This window comes from Calliphora vicina, chromosome 2, assembly GCF_958450345.1.
Source record: "Calliphora vicina chromosome 2, idCalVici1.1, whole genome shotgun sequence".
Classification (NCBI taxonomy): domain Eukaryota; kingdom Metazoa; phylum Arthropoda; class Insecta; order Diptera; family Calliphoridae; genus Calliphora; species Calliphora vicina.
In genome coordinates, this window is record NC_088781.1 from 125375572 (window position 1) to 125390520 (window position 14949).

Here is a 14949-nt window from a genome sequence, read left to right on the forward strand (position 1 = left end):
AATTCATAAAGCCAGTAATTGCAAGACATGCTAAACTTTGCACCTTGTTTAGAATAGAAAGGTGAATCCTAATGTCCACCGCTCTCCATCATACAAAAGCCCCATAGGTCAAAATAGGTCTTATGATCGCGGTGTACATCCAGTTTACAATATATGATTTTAGACCCCATCTCTTCAGCCTTAGCATTACGTTTCCACGAGAGCTTAGAGTCCAAAATTATGTCAAGATATTTGGCTTCGCTTGAAGTCTATAGAAAAGTATCATCTGAATTCTCGAAGTTAATATCTCCTGGTAAAAAGCACCAGTTTGGTTTTGGCAGGGTTGACACCTATACCGTTTTCCCTGGCCCATGATAGCAGAACGCTGAGAGCTGATTCCATAAGTTCACTTATTATGGGAAGAAGCTTCCTTAAATAAGAGGCATATGTGACTACATTGGTGCCTATCCTACTGAGCCTACTCTATAGTCGTGGGAAATTTTATTAAAATCGGACTGTCGATTTAGAAGTTACAGATTTATTTCCATTTCCCCCACTTAGGGAGAGCGAGTAGTGCTGATGTTTGTAATGCCCAAAAATATTAGTCCAACACCCATCTTAAAGTATACCGTATATACTTCCAAAAATCATTATAAATCTCTTAAAAATTTTGTTATCTACATAATAAGTTTCATATAGAAATAATTCACACGACCTTATTTCAAGGCGAACGGTTCATAATTGGCCATAGCTCCCATATAGGTCCCTCTTCCGAAAATTATTCATGAAAAAAAAATTACTGAAATTTTAAAAGAAAAATTATTTGCTCATATGCCTTCTAACTGGTTTTCAAGTACCTAAAGTATATAAAAAGAAAATCGTTTAAAAAACCTTTTTGAAAATGTTTTTATTTTAAAAAAGATTTTTTCCAAAAAGTATTTTTGTTAAAAATGTTTAAATAATTTTTGCTGTAGTTAATAAAACTGATAGGATGCTATACAAAATCGTTCTTCAATTAACAGCTGTTTCATTTTAATTTTACTGACATTTATTTAAAATCCCTTGCAAATAAAAGAAATAATATAAAATAACATAAGAAAAGTAATTCAAATCTTTCAAATCCTGTTACAGAATTTTTATTTAAACAAAATAATTGCTTCTATTAAATCATTGTTATATATTTATTTAGTTTCTATTTTGTTGTTTATTTTAATTTCGAAAACACTGGAATATTTTATTTTCTTTTTTTAATTTTTTCATATTATCATATATGGTTTTTTTTATTTATAATAAATTTTGTTTATTTATATTTATTAAGTATAAGTTGTTGTTTTGTTTTTACTATAATTGCACTAAAACTATATGCTATTGTTTTTGTTGTTCTATGGGGGAGGGGAAGGGGGTTACAGAGATGGGAGGAATGAGAGGGATAAGTTACAATTTATTTCATATGTATGTATGTGTTTTAAAATGTATTTATGTTTATGGTTTTAAAATAATTTGACAAATAAATTTAATAAAAATTAGTGAATATAAGAAAGAATTTAAAAGTTAGGTAAGTTTTCAGATTGCTTTTATTTAAAAACTAGTAAAATTGTGTGTGATTTCAAATGTTATCACAATTATCTAATAATTAAGAGTCAAAATTAAAAATAATAAACAAGTTTCTTTCATTTTAAAGCTCTTAAAGGGGTTGTAAGATTCTCTTAAATTATATTTTCTAATGGTACTTATTTTTAAAAAGTACCAAAAGCAATATAAACTTTAAATGTACCAAAATATTTAAAACTGTTGAGTATTCCCTTTACAGTGCTACCCAATTTGTATATTGTGTCATCAAATTAAATATTTAAGTAATCAAAATTATATATTCGATATTTCCCATAAAATTTCAAACTGCAGTAGGTCCTCTTACAGGCTCTTGATCCCCCATGAAAACAATTTAAAAAAACGCATATACTTTTCGAACATAGTCTTGAACATTCAAGGTCAAGTTTCAGGATGAGGAATAAAAAGTAAGTTGAACAAATTTGTATGAAAAGCTTTGGAAATAAATTTTAGTGTTTTTCATACAAATTTTGGAGACTAACTTTTCTTTCAAATCCTGGAACTGGCTGTAATTGAATTCCTTTTTCATGCATTGAATAAACCAATTATTTCCTTGAAATTTTAAATATCAACAGGTTCGAATTGCTTGAATTCATAGATTTACTCGATTTTGATCAAGAAATATTTGAGTTTATTTTCAAATATTTGAATCAAGGAATTTTACATCAAATTGCTTAAAACCAAAGGCTCAAAAGAATTAAATCCTAATTCCGTTTTCGTCATTAAAATAAATTGTATATCTGTTAATGAATTCATTACGAATTTATTCATAAACTTAATTCCTTTGTACTTTAAATTGCTTAAAACCAAAGGTTCAAAATAAGTAATTCCTAATTCTATTTACGAAATCAAAATAAATTCTATCTTTAACCATTCCTTAACTGAATTCATTACGAATTAATTCATGCGCTTAATTCCTTTGTACTTCAAAAGGATTGTATTCACAACTCTGAGTATTCATTCTTCATAGAATTAATTCATTGTTGAATCATTCAAATTTTTTTTTGATTCACATCCATTACTAAAAGCTACTTTCAAAATTTATTGAATGATTAAATTTTTCTTCAATTCAAATCTTTTACAAAAAGGCATATTTTAATTCATTTTGCATTAGATTTGAATTAACAAAAATTTAATCATTTAAATGTTATATGAATTCTATTGTGAATTAATTCATCGATGAATGAATTCTATTTAAATAAAAGCCTTTGAATGAAGTTTAAGATTTAGATGTTGAGAATGGATTTATGGAATTAATGGCTAACATTTTTTAATTCTGAATTAAGATTTTAATGAATTAACCTCAAACTGAATGAATTAATTCGAAGCTCTGCTTAAAACCTTGTTACGTTTTTAATAATATGTTCGAAAAATGAAATTATATAGTGTGAAAACAATTTAGGTTTGAAAATCCATAATAAAATGTAATGAAAAAATTTTAAAATTTCTCAGACATTCTAAGTTCGAAAATTTGTATTACAACAATGTATCTGCTGTTAATCAAATTTTTATAATTTTGAGAGTTTCCAGTATTTTCTGAAATTCAAAATTTTGTTCGAATTTTCGAACATGCCTTAAAAGTTAGTATTATTTTGGTTAAAAAAAATTATAAAATAACGAAACAATTTTCAAATATTTTTACAAAATCTATGTTCGAATATCAATATTTCAAAAATGAAGCTGCTGAAGCTATTATTTTTATTAATTTCATTATTTTGAGGAAGTTTTTTTTATTTTCTGACTCTTTTTGCAGTTCGAAATTTTGTTCGAATTTTCGAACATGCCTAAAAAAGTAAAACGAAGTTGCTGAGTCTATAATTGTCATTAATTTCATTGTTTTGAGGAAATTCTCATTATTTTTTGACACTTTTTAGAATTTCGAAATTTTGTTCGAATTTTCGAACATGCCTTAAAAACTAGTATTAACAGAACAAACTTCATAATTAACAAAATAATGAAATAATTTTGAAATTTCTCAAATAAATGCTATGTTCGAAAAGCAATATTTCGAAAATGAAGCTGCTGAAGTTATAATTTTCATTAATTTCATTGTCTTAAGGATATTCTCATTATTTTTTGACACTTTTTAGAATTTCGAAATTTTGTTCGAATTTTCGAACATGCCTTAAAAAGGTATAATTTTGATAATAAACTTCATAACTAAACAAATAAAGAAATAATTTAGAAATTTCTCAATTAAATTCTATGTTCGAAAAGCAATATTTCCATAATAAAGCAGCTGAAGCTATAATTTTCATTAATTTCATTATTTTTTGACACTTTTTAGAATTTCTTTCGGATTTTCGAACATGTTTAAAAAGCTAGAATTTGCAGAATAAACTTCATAATTAACAATATAATGAAATAATTTTGAAATTTCTCAAATAAATGTTATGTTCGAAAAGCAATATTTCAAAAATGAAGCTGCTAAAGCTATAATTTTCATTAGTTTCATTATTTTGAGGATGTTTTCATTATTTTCTGACACTTTTTGGAATTTCGAAATTTTGTTCGAATTTTCGAACATGTCTTAAACAGATATATTTTGATAACAAACTTCATAATTAATAAAATAATGAAATAATTTTGAAATTTCTCAAAGAAATGTTATGTTCGAAAAGCTATATATCGATAATAAAGATACAGCTAATACAATTTTTTAACATTTTCTTTGTCTTAAGAAGTTTAGATTATTTTTTGATACTTTTTAGAATTTCGAAACTTTGTTTGAATTTTCGAACATGCCATAAAAGGTAGAATTTTGATAATAAACATCATAATTAATGAAATAGTGAAATAATTTCCATTTTTTAAAAAGAAATTCTATATTCGAAAATGAAAATTTAACAATTTTATAGCTTTGAGAAATTTTTCAATTTACAGTATTTTTTATAACAAATTTTAAAATTAAAAAAAAATATTTTTTAATTTTTTAAAAAATTTAAAAAAATATATTTTTTAATTTTTTGTTTAAAAATCTATATTTGAAAGGGAATATTTCGAAAAAAAAGCTTCTGCTACTAAATGTTTTTAACACTTTCGTTGTCTTAAGAAAGTAAATTAATTTTCCGACACAATTTAGAAATTCGAAATTTTCGAACATGACTTAAAAAGTAGTATTATGGGTAATAAATTGCTTAATTGATAAAGATTCAGCTAAGTAAATCAAAGTTCGTAAAACTAGATTTCTTAAATATTTAGGGGCAGCCCCATTGGGAAGACTCTATTGGAATTTGTTTTTAAAACCTCTAAATTAAAATGAATTGGTTTAACCTCAATCTGAAAACTTTAAAAACTTTTAAATTCTTTCTTTTTTTTAATGAGCTGCCTGGATGTTTATAAAATTGTTGAATATGTATAATGTTGTATATAAAACTTAAAATATAAAAAAATTAAAACTTTATATATTTACAATTTTAACAAACTATAATAAAAAGAAATAAAACAAATTTTTCAAAAATATAATTTAGAAATTTCATATTCCTGCAGGCTATATAAATAAGCTAAATAAAGACACTGCCAGACTACTCTCTCAAACATTACAACAAACTGAAACATTTCAGTATCTGCTTGTCATTTGTTATACTTCTGAGAAAGTCTGTTTTGTTATCAAAGCATTTAAATATCCCTACAGGAATGTGTTAATTTCTACACTGAAAATTAATTTTGAGTTGTTTTTTTGCTTTATTTTTTTTTACAAATATTTCTTGTTTTTTTTTCTTTTAGCTTAAAATCTATTTACTTTTATATAAAAAAATATAAAATATTTATTATAAAAAAAAACCAAAAAACTTATGTTTAAAAAATGTTAAGTTTAGAATATTATGCTATAATAATGATTGTTGTAAATTGTTGGTGTTTTGTTTTTAATGAAAACACCTTTATAATTGTGGTTTAATTAATATTAGAATTAGGTTATTTATAGTTAAATATATAAAAAATACTATTTAAAAACTACTGCTCTAGTTATTAATACAAAATAGTTTAATATTTCAATTTGCTTTTTTTATAATTTTGTTTAAAAAAAAATCAAGTCTCTTCGAGGATTTATTTTATTATAATTTTCTATACAAAATCGTATTTTTTTTTGTTTTTTTTATTTTTTTTTTGATTTATTATTTTTATATAAAAAAAATTTGGCAAAATTGTTTTCAAAAATTTAATTTTTTTTTTAGATTTTTTTTTTAATTTTCAAATTTTGTTTTTTTTTAATATTAAATCAGTTTCATTTAAGTTCTTGTTTTATTAGGCACATTTTCTTTATTATATAATTATGATTAATATTAAAATTATACTTATTTTTTTATATATATATTTTTAGTAGAATTTATAAAAAATCTTGTTTTTTTAAGCTTAAATTTTATAAAAATTATATTTAAAAAATACTAAACAAATTTGAATATTTTTGTTTGTTTTTTTGTTGAAAACAAAACATAAGTTTTATGTTTTGTTTGTAGGGATTTGGGGTAGAGAGAGAGAGTGTGTTTATGGAAATACCATTTTGTAATGGTAAATTTAATGGTTGTTTTTGTTGTGCTTAAAATAATTATTGAAGGCATTTGTCAATGTTCTCCTCTTAAAAGTTCCATTAATAAATTAAAGTCACCACCATCACGAGATTTAATAGACAGCATTTCTTTGCCCAACTGTAATAGAAAAGGAAATTTTAAAAAATTAATATTTGATTCGAAATTAAATATATAAAATTTACTTAATATCTTTGGATAGATTGTAAATAAAAAGAACTGAATTAAAAAAATTAAATATAAATCTATATAATTATAAAATAATTAAAAATTTTCTTATTTTTATGAAGAAATGTTCGATTGTTTTATGTTCAAATACAATATTTAAATTTTTTTAGCTTCTGTTACTATAATTTTTACTATTTGCAAAAATATTTTCAATTTTTTTTAAGAAATTTCGAATGTTCGAATAGTAATATATCATGTTCTATGTTCGAATAGCAATATTTAAAAAATTAAGCATCTGTTACTATAATTTTTTCTACATATTTTTTATTATTTTAAAGAACACAAAATATTTGCTGACACTTTTAAGAATTTCGAAATTTTGTTCGAATTTTCGAACATCTCTGACAGGGTATAATTTTTGGGAAATAAACTTTATAATTAATAATATAATGCATAATTTTCACATTTGTTAAAGAAAACTGTATGTTCGAAAATCAATATTTGCAAATGTTTAAATTTACTGAAGAAATTTCGAATGTTCGAATAGCTTTCGATACTAAAAATTTTACCATTTTCATTATTTTAAGGAAGTGTACTTTCATTTCTGACACTTTCGAATTTCGAATTTTAAACATTCCTTAAAATATAGTATTTTTGGCTAATAAAATTAATAATTAACAAATAATGAAACAAATTCAAAGTTTTTAAAAAACATCTATGTTCGAAAATTTGTTACTACATATGTATTTTCATTATTTTAAAAAATACAAAAAATTTTCTGACACTTTTAAGAATTTCGAAATTTTGTTCGAATTTTCGAACATGTCTGAAAATTAAAATTTTTGGTAAATAGACTTCATTAATTAATAAAATAATGCAACATTTTCAAATTTGTTAAAGAAAATCTATGTTCGAAAAGCAATATTTAAAAATTTGTCAAAGGTTTTGAATGTTCGAATATCAATATTTCAAAAATTAAACTTCTGATAGAAAAAATGTTATCATTTTCATTGTTTTAATGAAGTGTACTTTCATTTCTGACACTTTTTAGAAATTCGAAATTATGTTCGAATTTTCGAACATGTCTTAAAATGTATTATTTTGGTTAATAAAATTAATACTACCTAAAATAATGAAAAAATTAAAAGAAAATCTATGTTCGAAAATCAATATTTTTAAAATTAAGCTTTAGATACGAACATTTTTACAGGTTTCTTGATTCGACATTTTGTTAGAATTTTGAAACATTCCTGGTTATGCCTTAAACAGGTATAATTTTGATGCTAAACTTCATAATTAATAAAATAATGTAATAATTTAGAAATTTCTCAATTAAATTCTATGTTCGAAAAGCAATATTTCGAAAAAAAGGACCAGAGATATAATTTTCATTAATTTCATTGTTTTGAGGAAGTTCTCATTATTTTCTGACACTTTTTAGAATTTCGAAATTTTCTTCGAATTTTCGAACATGCCTTAAAAAGTTAGAATTTGCAAAATAAATTCATAATTAATGAAATAATGAAATAATTTTGAAATTTCTTAAATAAATGCTAAGTTCGAAAAGCAATATTTCAAAAATGAAGCTGCTTAGTTTCATTATTTTGAGGATGTTTTTGTTATTTTCTGACACTTTTTAGAATTACGAAATTTGGTTTGAATTTTCAAACATGCCTTAAAAAGCTAGAATTTGCAGAATAAACTTCATAATTAACAAAATAATGAAATAATTTTGAAATTTCTCAAATAAATGCTATGTTCGAAAAGCAATATTTCCATAATGAAGCAGCAGAAGCTATAATTTTCATTAATTTCATTGTTTTGAGGATGTTCTCATTATTTTTTGACACTTTTTAGAATTTCGAAATTTTGTTCGAATTTTCGAACATGCCTTAAAAAGGTATAATTTTGATAATAAACTTCATAACTAAACAAATAATGAAATAATTTTGAAATTTCTCAAATAAATGCTATGTTCGAAAAGCAATATTTCCATAATGAAGCAGCTGAAGCTTTAATTTTCATAAATTTCATTATTTTTTGACACTTTTTAGAATTTCTTTCGGATTTTCGAATATGTCTTAAAAAGCTAAAATTTGCAGAATAAACTTCATAATTAACAAAATAATGAAATAATTTTGAAATTTCTCAAATAAATGTTATGTTCGAAAAGCAATATTTCCATAATGATTTAATAAACTTCATAATTCATAAAATAATGAAAAATGTTCACATTTCATAATGTTCGAAAAGTAATTTTTGAAATTTTTGTTCGAATTTTCTTTAATATTTTATGTCTTTAATATTTTATTTTGGATACTAAACTTCATAAATAATAAAATAATGGAAAATTAACTTTCTTTCTAACACATTTAAGAAATTCGAAATTATGTTCGAATTTTCGAACATCTTTTAAGAAATAGTATTTTGAAAAATAACTTTATAATTAATAAAATAATAAATGACGTTAAATTTTTTTAAATTCTATGTTCGAAATCCAATATTTCAAAAATGAAGTTTTTGATATCCAAATGCTTAAGTTCTCTTGCTCTGTTTTCTGGTACATTTTGAAATTTCGGAATTTGCCTTAAAATTAATATCTATTTTGGCAGCTAAACTTCATAATTAACAAAAACTATAATTAAAAAAACGTCTATGTTCGAAAACCAACTGCATCATGTTCAAATACATACATACTTTTTTCGAAATTCGAAATTTTTTCATAGATTTAAGGGAGAGTACACTATTTCCTGATACGTGTTAAAAATTCGAATTATCGATAAAGAGACATAAAATACTTCATTATTAATGAAATATTGAATAAAAAATAAGTAAGTGAGCTATATTCGGCTGTGCCGAATTTTATATACCCTTCACCAAATTATACTTCAAAATAATAATTTTAAATATTTTTAGGTAAACAAAATTTATTTTTTTTTTGCTTGTTGTTTTTTAATTTTTTTAAAATTCTTTTTTAATTTTTTATATTTAGCGAAAGAAAAACTTTTGTTGAAAAAAAAATTCGGGTTAAAAAATATTTTTTCCGATTCTGACCCATTGTACGTCCAACTTGTTATGGTCTTATATACGTCATTGCAAAGGTCTTTGAAATATCTATCATTAGATATCCATATTGTCTATATTATTGACTTAGGTAAAAAAATAGGTCAAAAATCGAGGTTGTCCTGGTTTTTTTCCTTATTCCATTTGTGGCCCGATTTTCTCGATTTTAAGTAGCAACCGAGCCGGAAGAATTCCGGAGATATTGATGTATGAATCGTGTATGTAAGTTATTTGGGGGACATGGCTATATCGACTCCGAACCGAACCAGGACTATATGCGATATATTTATATATCAATAATGTTTGTAAATTATTTGTGGGACTTTGGAAAGTTGCTTTCAACAGACAGACGGACAAGGCTAAAGATTCTGATACGAAGAATTTTACAATTTTCATTTCTACATTTTCTTTTTTTTTTAAATTTTTTAGTGAAAAATCCGTTTTAGATTTGATTGTGAAAAAATTAGTTGATTCCAATATTTTTAAACTGTGAACGGTCTAGCAATAAAGCTTGTCTCTAGTTTATACTAAATTAAACCTAATCATAAGCTTAACTTTAAATCATAATGACTCACCTGACAAGTTCTCTGTAGATCGGGTATGCGCAGCAATAATTCACCAAATTTAGATGGACTTTCGGGATAGTGGGCCAGTGTGTAGGCCTGTAAGCTTTGCAAAGCCTTCTCTTGACATTCTCTGACCTTAACGGGTTCTTGTAGTTCGGAAGTATCTACATTAAAACAAAATAAAAAGAAGTGAGTAAAAATGCAAAAAGAAAAACGTAACACAGGGAAATTTGAAATAATATTGTCAACTAACACCATAAAAACGGACTAAAGATAATCTCCGGCATTCGAAAACATTTGCTACTATATTAGCAGGACAAATTAGTAAAGTAACATTTTCAAGCCACCATATTTTAGTGAAACCTGCTAATTTGTTTCAAATGTTTATTGGAATATCACAGGTTAACATTAGATATTGTAAGTGCTCGTTCACAAACGTCAAGTTTACTTGCGAAGTCTTGAGTTTGTAGATGAGAGAGGAGAGGATATTGGAAAGATTTTCCTATTTTTCTTCCTCTCTCTCTTCTATAAACCCAAGACTTGCTCAAGTAAACTTGACACTAAGTGATCGTTAGACAGATTTCTGAAATTTCCCTTTAATCTGTTTAATAAAACTTACCTGATTGCAGCAGCACAATGACTTTCATAGCCACAAATTCATAACGATCGACACGTAAACGTCTTAAATGATCTGTCAGATTCAGCATTCTTTCAATGCAGGGCTAATGAAATAATTTTTTTTTTTAATTTTATTTTTTTAGATAATTTATTATTTTTACTAACCTGAAAACCAGTGAGTTTAGCTTGTGGCAGTGTTATTGTTTTGCCCAGTGACATTTTAATTTCTCCCGGTGTGTCGACGGAGCGAAAGCAACAGGAGAAGAGTAAAAGTTCACACCATGAGTTGATGAGTAGGCAAATTTGATCGTCAATCTTGAAAGGAAAAAGGTAGCAATATTAGATAATTTGAACAAAAACAAAAAGAGTTTAGAGTGTGAGGGATGTTGGTTAATTGTCTACTCCTTTGATAACTTCAAAACTGTCCAAAATGTCTGCTATTATATTAGACAAGCTTGAAATTCTTCTTGAAAACTGTCCCCTGATTTTGAAAGTTATGAAATTAAAATTCTTGTTTCTTCTGTATCTTAAAATCAGCTTATAAATTTTGACCCAAAATGTTAATTGATTCTATCTTGAAATATATCCATATCCTTGGTATCTTCAAAACTGTCCATAGATTTTGAAAGTTTTTAAATTAAATTTTCAGCTTCATTGGAAAAATTCTGTATATTTTTAAATTGAAATTATTGCTGCTTTGGAAATCTACCCTCAAACGTTATTTGATTCAAAATCCTGCTTGCTTTGTATCTTGATAACTGTTCAAAGTCTTCCATCCTTCCTAACTAAATTCTAAATCTCCTAATCCTTACAACCTCTATTGAAATTCCATTCAATGAACCTTATAGTCTCCGAGTGGAAGTGTACACCCCTTCCAAACTAAACTACAACCTCTTTACTCTCTTTCCTATCCCTTCTAAGTCCCAACTAATACAAATCCTTCCACTTACCGATATATTCTTGAATAGCGGCAAACTCTTACACCACTTTACGATCTTGTACAGACGATGATCGGCCACCTTACACAGATGGGCAATCAAATCCGGATTGGTGCTAGACGAAAGACCAGCACTGGCCAGCAGTGGATTGGTCATTTGATTGGCAGCTGCAGAAGAATCCGTCGAATTGGAATTCAGCGATGCCGAACTGGACGACGAGGTCAACGGTTGATTGAGTCGTGCCAATTCGGCGTCCGTGTATTGCCAGAGATGTTCAACATCCATGATTTCTTGCAAAAGTTGGGGAATACTGTTGTGATGCAGCGAATTGGAGGAGGCGGAGGAGCACGAAGATGATGAGGCATTACTAGCGTTATGAGAATGTGAACGCGACGAATTTAAGCCATTCATTGAAGGAGAATGGGCGGCTGGCAGATTCTTGCCATAAATATCTGTTTGCTCGGTTTTTATGGTAGTTGTATTTGGATTACCGTAACCATTGGCTTGGTGAGACGATTGTAGGGGAGGATTTAAACGTTGCTGCAATTGATGTTGCAATTGTGAATGTTGTTGTTGCTGTTGACCAGCCATTAGATTTTGTGTAGAATTCTGCTGTTGCTGCTGTTCGGGCGAGAGTAGAGGACTCATTATGGAATTGGGCAAAGTGTAGGAGCACTGATAAGTAGAACGGCCGCCACGTGTGCGATCCTCTCGTATAGCTTCCAGTTTCATGCCCTTCTGCAGGCATTTATCAAATCTACAGGCTGGGCACTTTTTGCGCGTTGTAATGCTAACCGCACATGGTCCTCCCCGTACGCAGACATAATTCTTACGATTTTGGACGGTACGCTTAAAGAAACCTTTGCAGGACTCGCATGAAAAGATGCCATAATGAAAACCAGATATTTTATCGCCACAAATGGGACAGGGTGAATTGATTAGCTGTTGCCTTGAAATGCCAGCTGCTGGGGAGGCTGGTAAGCCGGAGTCGGTAGTCATGTTAAAGGACGATGAGGAGGATGTGGCATCCATAGATAAGTTTTGCACCTCACTCGATCCACTATCTAATTTAACTGATTGAGCCGTTTGCGTAGAACCCATCATGGGTCTATACAGTAATGCGGAATGTTGTAAGCTATTGGCCGTGGCTCCATTAAAACTACCATACACTCCATGAGGCGCTGGATGTCTGCCCTGTATGGGTGAGTGAGTGGGACTGAATTCCGAGGAGTAAGAATAGCAAGAACTATGAGAGGCATCACTGTTGTTGCGCGACAGCGAAGGAGTATAGGGAGCATGCCTTGATGTCAGGGGCGATTGGGAGGGTGAGCTGTGGGTGTAAACGGAATGTATGGCAGAATCTGGACTGGGATTGGCAGGTAAATGAGGCAAAGCTGTGGTAGACTTCTGGCGGGCCATCAAAGGAGAATTCACCAAAGCCGAATGATCCGGTGGTTCATATTTCAAATTGATGGGATCACTTTGTGTGGGAGCCAACTTCAGTTTGGGATGATATAAATTACCAGCAGAGGCTGCATGATGTATATCTAACATTAGTTGTTCGGTATCCGTTTTAATTAGAGGACCTCCCATGCCCGTTGAGGAGGGAGTTGTGGTGGTAGCTTCACTTTTTATAACAGCCACTGCATTTGAGGGTTCCTGCATGCCACCACCACCACCACCATTGCTCATGGTAGTATCCGTATCCATTAACTCAGCTTCGCGGGTATCTTCATTCTCAGACAATTCGCCCTCCCAAGACATGGGCCGCGGTCCATTATGATGATTGTGAACGGAACTAGAAGAACTGGCCACTCGTCGGGTAACTTTCAAATTTTCTATATGTGTCAGTTCCGTCTCTGAGTCCGAGTCCTCCGCTTTGGTCACCGGTATTCGTATACCATGACCCGATGTTATTACACTTCCCCCTCTTATACCACTAGAACCATTATAAAATCCCACCGATACAATATTGCCATTCGTTGAAGACGACGAATTACCACCATCATCCACTTCACATTTGATATTTGTCACGGATACATTATTCCTGGTAGTGGTGGTTGTACAAGTTGTGGTGGTTATACCACCAACACCTGCTGTATTGCTCATATTTATGGGTAATTGAAATGTTGTGCCTCCCGTTGTTGAAGTGGTAACCACTGCACCTCCTCCTCCTCCCATTCCTCCGGTTATATTTTCTGTTTTAATGGTAGACATATTTTGTTTTTGTTTGCTAATGAAGTTTGATGATAATTTTTTTTTTTTATTTTTGTAGAAAAAGTCTTCGTTTTTTTATGCTCCTTTTTTTAGTCTCTTGTAGTCTTTTAAAAGAGGGCGATCCACGCCCTCTGGATTATGTAGTTTGTTTTTTTTTGTAGTTCTTGGTTTTGTTTCCTTTGTGGGGAAATCTAAAGTCTTTTTAGTTGTAATTGTTGTTGTGCAAAAATTTCTTATAAAAATTGGATAGATGTCGTTGATGTAGTATCATGTTGTGGAAATTGCTGAAAGGAGACAAGGAGTAGAAGGAATAGATTAGTATTTAGTTTAATAAAATTATAAAAATTAATGTTAAGTGTTTACATTGGTTAGAAGCTTGACTAGTTTTTGGTTTTATTCAGCACCCCTGATTCATTATATTGGGTGTATAACTTTAAAATGCTGGATTAACAATAGATGGAGTATTTTTTAAACGTGGTTTTTGTTTTTAATAACTTATATGTCATTTTGAAGGGAACATATCTTTTATTTATTCTCACTTAGTTATTGAAATTGTAGTGTACACAACAACGATTTTCTTGCTTCGAAAATGTCGAATTTTGTGCCAACAAAGCGTCATATGCGGGAAGTTTTGCTTTACTTCTTCAATTTGAAAAAAACTGCCGCTGAAGCACACCTATTGCTCGCCGATGCTTATGGTGAAAGTGTACCATCGGTGTACCAATATACGAGAGATGTTTTGTTCGGTTCAGAAGTGGTAATTTTGACACAGAAGACAAATATCGCCCAGGACAGTTAAAAAAGTTTGAAGAACAAGAATTGGAGGCATTACTCCATAAAGATTGTTGTCAAACTCAACAAGAGCTTGCAAATTCATTGGGAGCTACTCAATCAGTATTTTCAAAACATTTGCAAGCAGCAGGATTCATCCAAAGGCAGGGAAATTGGGTACCATACAAATTGAAGCTGAATAATGTTGCTTTTGCACCGAAACATTACTTGAGATGAAAAATGGATCCGTTACGATAACCCGAGGCGTAAGAGATCGTATGTGAAGTCCGGCCAAACAGCCGAACCCATACCAAAGCCAAATATCCATGGATCTAAGGTAATGCTCTATATTTGATGGGAGCAAAAGGGTCCTATCTATTATGAGCTGCTGAAATCTGGCCATACCACCACAGGGAATCCGTACCAAACGCAACTGATTCGTTTGAAGAGAGCATTGACCGAAAAATGCCCAAAATATACGGCAAGACATCAATA

The 14949-nt window shown here is 28.8% G+C and overlaps 1 protein-coding gene across 1 annotated transcript in view; it reads right to left on the bottom strand.

Annotated features, from left to right (window-relative positions):
* Window positions 1–5821: 5821 nt before the first annotated feature.
* Window positions 5822–14949, bottom strand: part of Hr39 (Nuclear hormone receptor FTZ-F1 beta) — a 67776-nt gene continuing 58648 nt past the window's right edge. The window contains exons 3-7 of the mRNA XM_065501144.1: window positions 11479–13967; window positions 10694–10843; window positions 10530–10632; window positions 9920–10074; window positions 5822–6233 (exon numbers count right to left, since the gene is read on the bottom strand). Coding sequence (XP_065357216.1) covers window positions 6150–6233; window positions 9920–10074; window positions 10530–10632; window positions 10694–10843; window positions 11479–13683 — 2697 coding nt within the window. The 5' untranslated portion in view covers window positions 13684–13967 and the 3' untranslated portion in view covers window positions 5822–6149. The remainder of the gene's footprint in view (window positions 6234–9919; window positions 10075–10529; window positions 10633–10693; window positions 10844–11478; window positions 13968–14949) is intronic.